Source organism: Cyclopterus lumpus, chromosome 4, assembly GCF_009769545.1.
Source record: "Cyclopterus lumpus isolate fCycLum1 chromosome 4, fCycLum1.pri, whole genome shotgun sequence".
Taxonomy (NCBI): Eukaryota; Metazoa; Chordata; class Actinopteri; order Perciformes; family Cyclopteridae; genus Cyclopterus; species Cyclopterus lumpus.
This window is the reverse complement of record NC_046969.1, coordinates 1286251-1298405: the sequence shown is the minus strand read 5'-3', so window position 1 is coordinate 1298405 and position 12155 is coordinate 1286251. Positions and strand designations below refer to the sequence as shown.

The 12155-nt window shown below is 46.8% G+C and overlaps 2 protein-coding genes across 2 annotated transcripts in view; both read left to right on the top strand.

Moving 5' to 3' along the window:
- Positions 1-8891, top strand: sap130a (Sin3A-associated protein a). Its single transcript, XM_034531105.1, is given in 22 exon segments — positions 1-56; positions 58-115; positions 202-467; positions 1120-1287; positions 1381-1486; positions 1604-1719; positions 2046-2164; positions 2745-2892; positions 2975-3010; positions 3012-3066; positions 3186-3290; positions 3382-3523; positions 4079-4194; positions 4384-4662; positions 4769-4940; positions 5404-5502; positions 5589-5950; positions 6066-6308; positions 6395-6520; positions 6619-6722; positions 6841-6954; positions 7550-8891. Coding segments are annotated over 22 exon segments (3138 nt in total). The 5' UTR covers positions 1-11; the 3' UTR covers positions 7709-8891.
- LOC117729326 (unconventional myosin-VIIa) overlaps positions 8573-12155 on the top strand; it is a 24652-nt gene continuing 21069 nt past the window's right edge. Inside the window, 5 exon segments of the mRNA XM_034530302.1 lie at positions 8573-8578; positions 10818-10919; positions 11029-11181; positions 11725-11740; positions 11743-11908. Coding sequence (XP_034386193.1) covers positions 8573-8578; positions 10818-10919; positions 11029-11181; positions 11725-11740; positions 11743-11908 — 443 coding nt within the window.

Here is a 12155-nt window from a genome sequence, read left to right as displayed (position 1 = left end):
TATTAGTTGAAATGAGCTCCCAGCAATTCCCGCGACACGGGCTGCCAGTCTCCAGCGGGGGGCGCGCCTCAGATCTCTGCAGCTGGAACCCTGCTGTCCGTCAGTCACCCACAAGGTAACGCATTGTCTCTGACATGCTTTGTTCACCTGGTGCGTGGGAGACGCCTGTAGCTAAATGTTTTTCCTTCTTGTCCCCGCTAGCTGGTGGAGTTGCCGACAGCGGTCGGGATGCTGACCACGGGCAGCAGGATCATCCACACTCCGGGGGCGGGGGAACCTTGGCCTTCAGAGATGAGAAGCAGGAGACCATGGTGGTCCGACCTTACCCACAAGTACAGACGCATGGACAGCTGCAAGCCATCCCTCAGACCATGCCCATTCAGCCCGGCACACCCATGACTGTCCCGGCCCCCTCTGTCCACCTCCCGCAGGGCCAGCCTGCTGTCCTTACTGAGGGACAGATGAAGGTGATGGTTATGACCGTAACTGTTTTTGTACACATTTCAATAGTGAAGCATTTCTTGTCTTTTAACGTTTTTCGTGTGAGATGAACACAGCTAGAGTTGGCAGAGTAATGCATCTTTTCATTCTGCAGTGAGAAAGCAATAAGCTTACGGCGACTGTTTTATTTTAGTTATGTTAATAGCTGTTGAAATTGTTCATGATTTTACAGATTTTAGTCATTCTTGAACCCTGTGACTTAAAGATATTTTATTTAAATATATTCAAAAGCAGCTTCTTTTTTTTCATCCAGGCGGCATTAATCAACTGGAGTGAAAAGCTTTTAAAGAACTAGTTGATTTTTAAATGTTAAACTTTGATAATCAGGTTGGATAGCTTTTCTTTTGTGTCTATTTTCAGTGATTAATAATTCAAATAGTTCCAGAGGTCCTGAAACTTGAAGGACATTGATAGTTAATCATTGTGCTCGATAACTGGTTCACCAACAAAAGTGTACTCATTAGGAAGGTCTGACCTTACAATTACTTAACAACAAACAAAAAACAACAACAACATTTGACAGCAAGATGTTACATTTGTGTTTACTTTACACCGTTTTTTCTGGCAGTATCCTGAACACCATTCCGGGCTAATAAACATAAATGTTTTTTTAAAAAGGCTGTCTTGAAGTCACCTATGCCAAGTCGTCTTATTGCCCCAGCACCAGCTTCCAACCAGGGTCATATCCCCATACCCCCCAAGGTGCCGGGTCACATTACTGTCACCATAGAGAACAGTATTACTCCAACCACCTCTATTCCCGTGGCAACCATCAGTGGTCAGCAGGTGAGTGCTCTGTCAGTTGCCTGTTTGTGTACGTTATTGTCTCTTTCTGGCTGATGACTACAAATTATGGGCTCTGTTTTTATTGTGTTTCAGGGTCACTCGAGCAACTTACACCACCTGATGCCGGCAAACATTCAGATCATCAGGGGAAATGGCCCTGCGGTGCCACCCCAGACCTTCACCTCCCATTTACCTCGAGGTAGGCGTGATGTACCAAGAACAGCGTGCCAGGCTCGATGTTTGCCTGTCCTTGAAACGGTAGACCATTTACCACTCGGCTGCTTTTCTCTACATCAGTCTTTTGCTTTCCCTGTAGGGGCTGCTGCAGCAGCTGTTATGTCCAGCTCCAAAACGGTCCTGCGGCCGGCCACCGGAGCAAATGCAGGCCCCGGCCAGCCGACAGTGCAGCACATCATCCACCAGACGATTCAGGTACCGGGATGCACTGTCATCGAAAGAAGTGTTGGTATAGAGGGGTGCAGGTGCAGGGATGACGTAAGGCCGGGAGTTAGCATCGCACTGGTTACCTTGGACGAAGAGCGGATGGGATGGTTCCAATTGGACTTTGGATTATTGCAGAAAAAAGCTCTGTAACAAATACTAGTTCATGTTACTTACACATTTGTTCAGGAACCCATTGACTTTGAGCAATTGGAACTCATTTCTGGGTCTTAGGACTCGTTCCCGCAGCGCTCTAGTCTTGTTGGATGATTAAAAAAAGATTGTGTGTGACCATGTCCTCCCCCCGCCGTCCACAGTCCCGCCCTGCCGTGACAACGTCCACAGCCGTGCTTCCAACTGTGGTGGCACCTCTTTCCAGAACTCTGGCCCCGGTCATTAGCCCAACAGCCACACACTCTGCAGAGGTCACGCATGGGTAAGTCGCAGCCCCGAGAATAGAGATGTAGTGATGCTGCATGACGGGGAGTTTAACAGCAAAGGAGAAGCAAGCAGTTTTGTGGTGACCGGTTGACCTGTCACTGTTGTGACTCCGTGGAAAACTATGCTTCTATTGTCCTTTTTAATTCCTCAACTAATTTGTGTTCTTTAATCTAGTGCTATGTGGATTACGGTCTTTATCCAGTGCAGCTTTAAAGCAATTGGTAAAACCGTCTGAAATTAGCCCATTGGGTCTGATTGAAACGCCTCACTAACAAACTTCATTATATCCGTGACTTACCAACAGGCTAGCATGGCTAACTGTAATGATGGCAACCTAAATGAAAGTTCACGATGGAGCGATGTGCCGTCAAGGGCAACACAATGTTAAGTTAGGCCCGATATGGTAAACATGTTCAGTGTATTAGTGAAAAGAGAAAACTCAATTAGTTTTTGTCCAAGATGACTGTGTCCTTCTGCTCTGGCCATTCCCTCTGGAATTGTATCAAGCCATGCCTGTGCCTGATTTTGTGAACTAAAGGGGCAGTCTTTTTTCTTCTTTTTTTTCTTCCTCCCAGGCGTCCAGGGCTGACCATTCACCCCCCTTCGGCCACCGTCAGTATTCAGAGGTCTCAGACATCCCGTGACACTGCCACGCGGATCACGCTGCCGTCCCACCCAGCGATCGGGGCCCAAAAGCCTCAGCCTCCGCACACCATGACACAGGTCACTGCCTCTTTGTGACGTCCTGAACAAAATCCTTCTTGTTTTATACAGTGACTGAAATAAGCGATTCTGCTCCCCACAGAAGCCCATCTTTAGTCCCGTAACACCAGTAGCCGCGGGCAACTGTGGCGCCTATCGTTGCCACTAACACTGTGCCATCAACCACCTCAATGGGTATACACTTTTTGTACATTAATGCATTCTAGCTAGTTTACTAAAGGAACATGAATTGAAAATGCAAATTGTGTTATTTTTACACAAATGATTGATACGCCTCTCTTCTTCATGTTTAGGCTCTGTGCCACACAGCCAAATGTCCAGCAACACCATTGTCACCATGACAATGGCCTCGCACTCCTCTCATGCTGCAGCAGTGACCACCTCTGCCATCCCCGTTGGTAAGCTGGCCGCTTGGTCTTTCCGTCTGAATCAGTTCAGTGCGTTTTAACACACCTGTCTCTCTTAACCGCTCCTATGCGTTGTTCACAGCTAAAGTCGTCCCTCAGCCCATCGCCCACTCCTCGTCGCGTGTGCAGCCCGACTACCCCGGAGAGAGAACCAACCTCATCCCCATCCCAGGCCACCGGTCATCTCCTAACCCCGTCACCATGGAAGCAAGAAGTGATAACAGGCGAGCGCACAATGTTGATCAATTGACGCGGTTGTAGCATGTGGGGAAGAAATAGGAGAGGGGAATCTGCATTCTCTTTCTATTTCTGGACAGAGCTCAGTTGTGCTGCCTTCTTGTCCTTTTATATTTGCTACGGGCCACAAATTGGGCCGCTGTGGGCAAAGCAGAAACATACTGTACATATAAATATAAAAGACATCACTGTGGCCAATGTCCGCATACTAACGTGCTGATGATTGTGTTTATAACGTTCATCTTAGTTTGTCGTATTGGCTTGAATTCCCAAACCAAGATGTTCACCGATGACGGCACTAGTTGAAAAGTTAGAGGATCGCCAACATTATGCGTGAATGTCTGCATAAACATGTCACGCCGGTCCAACCAGTAGGTGTGGAGTTGTAAATGGATGATTATGAGATCCATGTAGTTATTATTAAGTATTACATTGCATTTAAATCCATCACTCAATTTGTAAAAAGACGTTATCAAATGTGATCAACCTTTATTAACGTCAGGATTATGCTTGTACGTTTTATTTTACGTTTTATTTTGAAGGCCCTCGGTGCCTGTGCAGTTCCAGTATTTCCTGCCGGCGTACTCCTCGTCGTACCCTCTGACACACACGTACACCCCCATCAACAGCTCTGTATCTACCATCCGCCAGTATCCTGGTAAGCTCTGCTAAGCACCGCTATTCTACTGGCAGTCACAGCTAACTCCTGTGGGGACTTTTTGTTCTTTGACTTGACCAATAAAAGCTATAAAATCTACTCATGAAATGTGAAACCGGAGGGTAAACCCGTGTGACTTGGTAGCACAGAGATCTAATTTTTTAACTCTCACTGTCCCGCCCCCATAAGTTACTCCTCAAGCTCCGAGCTCAGCGATGCCCGCCCAAGCTGGAGTCGGCGTGGCAACCACTGTCCATCTAAACCACATGCAGCTGATGGCGGTGGACCGGATCGGTCTCCCGTCTGCGCAAATCAACACGCAGCCGGCGGCCATCGCCGCGCAGGGCATCCAGCCCGCACCGATAGGAGTGCAGGGCCTGCACACGTCTGCGCCGATGGGCACGCAGGGACTACAGCAGGTGCCGCTAGTCACTCAGCAGCAACAAGTGCAGTCTGAAGCAAAACCTGGTAATTACTGAACCTGTACTACTCTACTTCATTAAAAAAACAGTGTGTCGTTGGCGCGTGCATCACCGAGTTGCTCGTAACTGTGGCGTGTTCTTTTTTTCCTCAGGGGTTGTTTTGGCCGATGGCTTTGTAGCGAGTCCCATCAGCAGCACGTTCAGCACCACCCAGCCAGTGGCCACCATGGTGCAGGCACACGCCCAGGGAGGGCTAGGAGGAGCCCCCACCCTGGTCTCCTCCCCTAGACCCAGCATCCTCCGCAAGAAGCCCGCTAATGAAGGGTGAGTACCAGCCATAAGACAGTGGTTTCTCATTCTAAACCTCTCTTAGCTTTTTCCCCCCCGCTAGGTTTGCTCAAAGTCAGATTCAGCAAACTTTTGAATGCTAGTTTCAATCTCCTGTTTATGAAACTTTTCATTTGTGAGATTTGATGATTGGCAAAGTGAAGGAGTCGTCGTTTGAGGTTCTATTCGTAAAATAAATAATACATATGTGGCTCTAAAGCAGCGATATGTTACATTTCTGGAGAGTATCTCTTCTTTCTGCTGAGTCATTACAGACTGCGGTTACTCTAACCCTGACCTTTTTCTTAGACCTAAACCTTTTTTGACTGGGCTTTTCAGTGTCCCTTAATAGCAGGTTAGATTCTCCAAATACAGTTTGACAGAAACTTGTGAAGCTCCAAACGGGATCGTGAAATGTTTCACTTTCACCAAACCAATCCCGCTCGTCTTTGTGTTTCAGTTGTGTTCGCAAGAACCTGATCCCCGCCCAGCCCGGTGAACCCGGTAGCGGCAGAATGGAGAGTGGCGTGAGGGGAGCCGGATCTCCCCGACCCGCAGGGTGAGTGTCCGTCACATCAGCCCCTTCCGTGTTCACGTCCTGTCGCTGTGAGTCTGTAACCCGTTGTTTCCGATTCCTCCCCCCAGTGTGAAACCCAAAGCTGAGGTGCACATGGTCGCGGCCCCTCCTGTCATGGCCACAGTAGAGGCCCTTGCTTCCCAGGGAGGAGAGCAGCAGGCCATGTCCTCAAATGCCCAGCACCTCGCCCAAGCCATCCCCGCCATGCTCGCCACGCAAGGGCCCGCGCCTCCTTCCCAGGCCTCAACTGTCCTCTCGGCGCTGCCCGCAGCCATGGCCGTGACTCCCCCGGCTCCCGCTTCAATGGCCAACAACGTGGCCTCCCCGACTCAGCCCGCGGCCAGTAGCACCGCGGCTTCTTCCGCCAGCTCCGCCTTTCCCGATTTGAAAATCAAGCAGGAGATGGATACCATGGACACCTCGCAGCCGGGTGAGGAGCGCATCGGTCATCAAAGTGAAAATGTTGAATCAAACAGGCAACGGATAAACGCGGGGAAACCCAAACACACACATAAGTAAACAATGTGTTTGTCTCTTTCCCTCAGATCCTAACGCAAACTTGTCGTCAGCCCCAGCCCTCCCCGGCCACTCCACCCTGAGCGCTCCTGCTACTGGAGATCTGATCCCCGGGGCCTCCCCGAGGAAGAAGCCCCGCAAGCAGCAGCACGTTATTTCCACAGAGGAGAGCGAGATGGTGGAGACCAACAGCACGGATGAGGAGAAGGCCCCAGGCAGGCCCATCACCGGCAGGGCGGAGAGGCGCGAGTCCCCACCCAGGGAATATGTTGGTGCGTTATGCGATGCCAACCATTGTCACAGTGATGATGATGATGATGATGATGTGTAATCAGCACTTGTTAATGTTTGTCTTCAGATGAGGAAGGAGTACGTTATGTACCAGTCAGACCTCGGCCGCCTGTTACTCTTCTGCGGCACTACAGGAACCCCTGGAAAGCTGCCTACCACCACTTCCAGAGGTACAGCGACATCCGGGTCAAAGGTCAGTGGCTTTCTTTGCCTAAATTTCGTGCAGCGAACCAGAACGAGTGACGGCGAAGTCCGGTTCCTTCTAACAACAATTGTTTGCGTGTCTCTCAGAGGAGAAGAAGGGCAGCTTACAGGATATGGCCAACCAGAGGGGAGTGGCATGCAGAGCACAGGGCTGGAAGATCCACCTGTGTGCTGCACAGCTCAGGCAGCTGGTGAGCATCCGTGTAACTCTGTAGTAGTGTTTATCTTCATGGAAATTCTGAGTGATCTCGATAGGTTAAGTTTGATCTGTTGGACTTGTTGTTAATGCGCGTGTGTCTTGGTCTGTAGTCAAGTTTGGAGCATGATGTGTACAGCCGCCTCTCCACCCTTCAAGAGGGTTTGATTCCTAAGAAGAGAGCCGGCTCCGATGACGACCTTCACCGAATCAACGAGCTCATACAGGTACTGTTTACTGCAGGCTGAGGCCTTTCAAATATGAATTTATATATATATATATATATATATATAGTATAATTTTATGTTCCTAGCTTCTATTGAGTTTTTCGAATAAAGCCCAGAATCTCTGTCATCATATTTTATAACATCAGCCTAATATTAGAATTTACGTGTGCTTGAATAAATGTAATGTGTGGGGCTCTTAGATTTCTGTCGGACAGAGCAAACTGTCTCTTGACCACAGTAAAACTTTTGTTTTTTTTCACTACATTTTGACTTTGATCTTTTGGAGATCACATGAGTCTGAAACATTTCTAAAACAATCAATCCTACAAATAGTATAACACTAATAATATTAGAGTGATGATCTTTATCTGCAACTGTGTTTGATCAGATAAAAGTGCAATGACTATGAATAGAATCAACTGTTGATTTATAATTTGAATGTCAACGTTACAGATGAAGCTTCAGACCATTTGACTCAGCCCGAGACAGAAAATGTTCTGTTTTGTCACACACACACACACACACGCACGCATACGTTGTCTTCACCCACAAGTTTGCATTGGACAGCTGAAGGTGTGCGTGCTCTTGTCCCCAGGGTAACATGCAGCGCTGCAAGCTGGTGATGGACCAGGTCACCGAGGCCAGAGACACCATGATGAAGGTGCTCGACCACAAGGAGAAAGTGCTGAAGCTGCTCAATAAGAACGTCGCCGCCAAGAAGTCCTCCAAACTGAAGCGCAAAGAGAGGGCGTAGGCTTGGACCTTCTCCTCTCTCCCCCCGTCCCCCACTCTCTCTCACTCTCTCTCTAACGGGGGTGAAGGAGCTGCTCAGCATTTGGTGCTATGATTTGCTGCGTACAATCGCACGTGCCCTTCCTATCTGCTCGAGAGCAGACGTGGACTTCAAGAAGCAGACCAGCCCATCAGGAATAGGTTCTCATTCAAGACCCAACGCACATATTGAGCGCGGAGCATTTTAGGTTACATTAGAGTGGCCAACTGGACGGCCCTGTCACTGACCCCCCCCCTTCTTTTTTCGTAAATTTTTGAAGACCCAGAGACCATTTCTTACTAACTTAATTTCTGCCTCTTCTTGTGTTATCATATGATATGTTGGCACTAAACGCGGGTTGCAGTAGATGTTGATGGACGTATTTCACTTCAGAGTTATTGATAGATTGGGCCAAATCCAAATCATCTAAAAGGGGTCCCTTTTAGCAAGCTGTGTGTATGCTGACTGATCTCAGTCGTGCCCTTTTCATTAATCTGTGCCTTCATTTGATCGGTGTACGTGAAATAGACGGGGGCACGTGAAATATGTATTCTGAAAATATCATTCAAAGGAAAGCTTCCATTTCAGGTTTGTTCATCTATTGTATGGGTAAACAATTACCACATTACCAGCCACAGCGTGAGCTGTAATCTAAAGATATGGAAGTGCTTACATTGGTTGAGGTAAAATAAAAGTACTCAAATTGAATGGATTTCTGGGATAGCTAAAAAGAAATGCTCTTAAAGAAACAGTGTCCTGAAAGAGACGACACACTGCATATTGCCAAGTTAACTTCACGTTTAAACTGCCATGAATCATCTAATTAATCCAAAGTAAATGGATGCCATGGCGGTAAGAACTTTGATTCGCTTTCAGAAAGTGAAGTGCGTGAGGTAAAGAGAGCCGAGTGTCCTCGCGCACTCACACTGGTGGATTGAATTCATTGTAAATCACTGTAAATGTGCTTCTTGGCTTTCCATTGGTTCGTTTCCAGTTTTTACTCGATGAAACATGTCGTGCCGTGTGGTGTGCGCCGCCTCATTTTTGTAGAGTGTAACGATAATGACGTTATGAGATGGAGCGAGCCCGAAACATCTAGCTGTTGTACATTGTTTTTTTGTCTGTGTAATTATAGTAAAGATACTTAAACCATGTTAAGTCTGTATATTTCAGTTTTTCTTTTCATTTGAAGTCAAAAAATGACTATTTGTCAATTGTCGGTTGCAATCATTCAATTCAGTTATTTTGTATAGCCCAAAATCACAAATTACAATGTGCCTCAGAGGGCTTTACAATCTGTACACATACGACATCCCTGACCTTTGACCTCACATCGGATCAGGAAAAACTCCCCAAAAATAACCTTTGACAGGGAAAAAAGGGAAGAAACCTTCAGGAGGCAGACTTAATCCTGGTTTCTGCTATGCTGCATTTGAGTAAGGTAATAATGAGTATCCCTAATATATACACATAATTCTAAAAATCAAAGTCATTTTGATAATGGTTATGATATTTGGTAATGGCATTTATTTTTCATTGCAACTCCTGCTTTCCCCCCCAACTAGGGTGATTTTGTATGGGTGGACCAGGGCAAACCTGATTCAGCCCTAACTATAAGCACTATTAAAGAGGAAAGTCTTAAGTCTATTCTTGAATGAGGTGACTGTGTCTGCCTCCCGGACTGAAAGTGGAAGCTGGTTCCATAAAAGAGGAGCTTGATAACTGAAGGCTCTGGCTCCCATCCTACTTTTTAGGACTCTAGGAACCACAAGTAGCCCAGCATTTAGTGAGCGCAGCTCTCTAGTGGGGAAATATGGTACTACAAGCTCCTTAAGATATGATGGTGCATCACCAATCAAGGCTTTGGAGGTGAGGAGAAGAATGAATTATTTAATCACACAATCCAGCAGGGTTAACCTGTTGGAAACCTGCATCTTTCTACTTGTTAAAACCGGATAAACGGACCAGCGACCACGCCGGAGGACAGATGTTGAGATTAAAGTATTATCATGGATCCCCATAAGGAGCACACTCGGACACTGATTCTCCCATGTGATTAGATTTCATTGTTATTAAATATGAAGAAGCTACAGTTTAACCCAACAGATTGTAAGATGTAAGCCTTGCCAATGTCGTACATCTGCAAATCTGTGTATTTTAGCGGCTCAGGCTGCTCTGTCAATATTGTGCCGGGCCATACGGCCTTCATGGCTGGTATGAGCCGTTTAATCCAGCATGACCACGTTGGTACATCTCCTGTGAGCCCGGTCGCTCCTCTTTATGATCGGCTGTTTACGACATAATTGCCGTGAAGTACAGTGCAACGCAGTGGCAGCACTTGCCCCGTGACTGGCTCGGGTAATCCCCTGTCCCCTTTCAGCGCTCTTACCAGCTAAAGGATAACCCGGCGAGACAAAGAGTACCGGTTTGTCTTTTGATTGCCATCATTCAATATTTCTAAGAAGAGTTTTTATTTTTCTGATGTCTCTACCAGCAGGATTCTTCAATAGCCACACGTCTGTTAATTGATAGGGAAAGAGCGTGTGTCATCTTTACATCGCCATCAAATATTGGACCGCAAAGTACAGTTCTTGTGATGAGAAACACTTGAAGTTGGTGACGCTTGGTGAATGCCTTCGAGTCTGGAGGTTGGTGACGCTGGATTGTCTCCACCTCGCAGGAGCAAAGTCAAAGGGCCATAAAGAGGTGTTGGCTGGGAATGCTTCCTGCTCCACAAGTCAGTCACAGAAAAGGTTCTCTGAGCGGCAGACCAGCGCCTCTTGTTTCCAAAGAGGTAACTTCATTATGAGTCTTGTTCTTTCTCTTAGAGCCGACTGAGTCGACCTCACTGACTGTCATGTTGGTTGGTAGCAGCTTCAGTTTATTGTAATTGCTGTAACTAAATCTGAATTACAATATTTGTTTTAACAGACTTAATCCTGGTTTCTGCTATGCTGCATTTGAGTAAGGTAATAATGAGTATCCCTAATATATACACATAATTCTAAAATCAAGTCATTTTGATAATGGTTATGATATTTGGTAATGGCATTTATTTTTCATTGCAACTCCTGCTTTCCCCACAAACTAGGGTGATTTTGTATGGGTGGACTCTGGTGTCGGGGTGCCGGTCGGGGCGGAGGTCAAGGTGACGGACACCGGACAGTTTCAGCTGATCGATGATGAAGGAAAGGTACAAAACCCGACAAGAGATTGCCTTTCTTTTTTTTGATCAGGTACAGAAAAAAAAAAGGAGTGCCCTCTCTCTGTGTATACATGGATCAACTGTTTTATACCCACAGGATCACAAGATCAACAAGAAGACGGAAGGCACCATCCGGCCCATGCACCCCACCTCTGTGAAGGGCGTGGATGACATGATACGGCTCGGGGATCTCAATGAGGCCGGGCTGCTCAGGAACCTCCTGGTGCGACACAAGGAAGGCTCAATCTACGTAGGTTCAAGTTTCCTGGATTCACACTGAACCACCTAGTTTTTACGATGCCCATAACCTGCTGTGGAAATGCTTACTCGTCGGTGTCCTCCCGAGCTGTGAACTGGCTTTCTCTCCTAGACTTTGCCCCGTAGTTTATCACAGTGCTGTTTGTCTCCAGAGAGACGAATGAGTGTCTGTCGACGGAGACGGCCCCAGTGTTTGTCATCAAAGCTCAGCTGTGTGTGTGTGTGTGTGTGTGTGTGTGTGTGTCTTCAATTATGAATCATTTAATTGTATAAAGAAAATACCACTGCTAAATGCTGGGGGCAAAACAAGCAAAGGCTGATATTCCTTTGTGTTGGACTTTTCATCCATGAAATCTTCAGATCTAATAAATCATAATAACATGCATTTGGTGCATTGCAGCCACAACCAAACAGGGTCACTGGCCGTATGATGTACTTCCAACACAATAATTAGTTTATGCTCATGTACACACACACACACACTGTCCTCAACTGTGCTACTGTGTGACCTTAAAATCCCTCTTTCTGTTTTGAGACGTACACAGGCTCCATTCTGTGGCAGTCAACCCTTACCAGCTGCTGCCCATCTACACCATGGAGCAGGTGCACATGTACACAGATCGACGGCTGGGCGAGCTGCCGCCGCACGTCTTCGCCATCGCAGACAGCTGCTTCTTCAACATGCGCCGCAACCAGAAGAACCAGTGCTGCGTGATCAGGTCTGCTTTTGTCTGGGCCTGGTCACAGATCATTATGTAGACCAATTGGTTACGTATTTGAATCCTTTAAGTCTCTGGTCATAGCTTCTCAAACATGTATATAGCCTATTTGCTGTAGTATTTTATGAACGTGTGAATGCCTTTGAGATTTGGACAAACGCTAGACCTTTGAATGTTTCAACTCTGCTGACATAGTATAAATCAAACTAATGTTATATGAGAGAAATGATTGATCAAATAATTGATC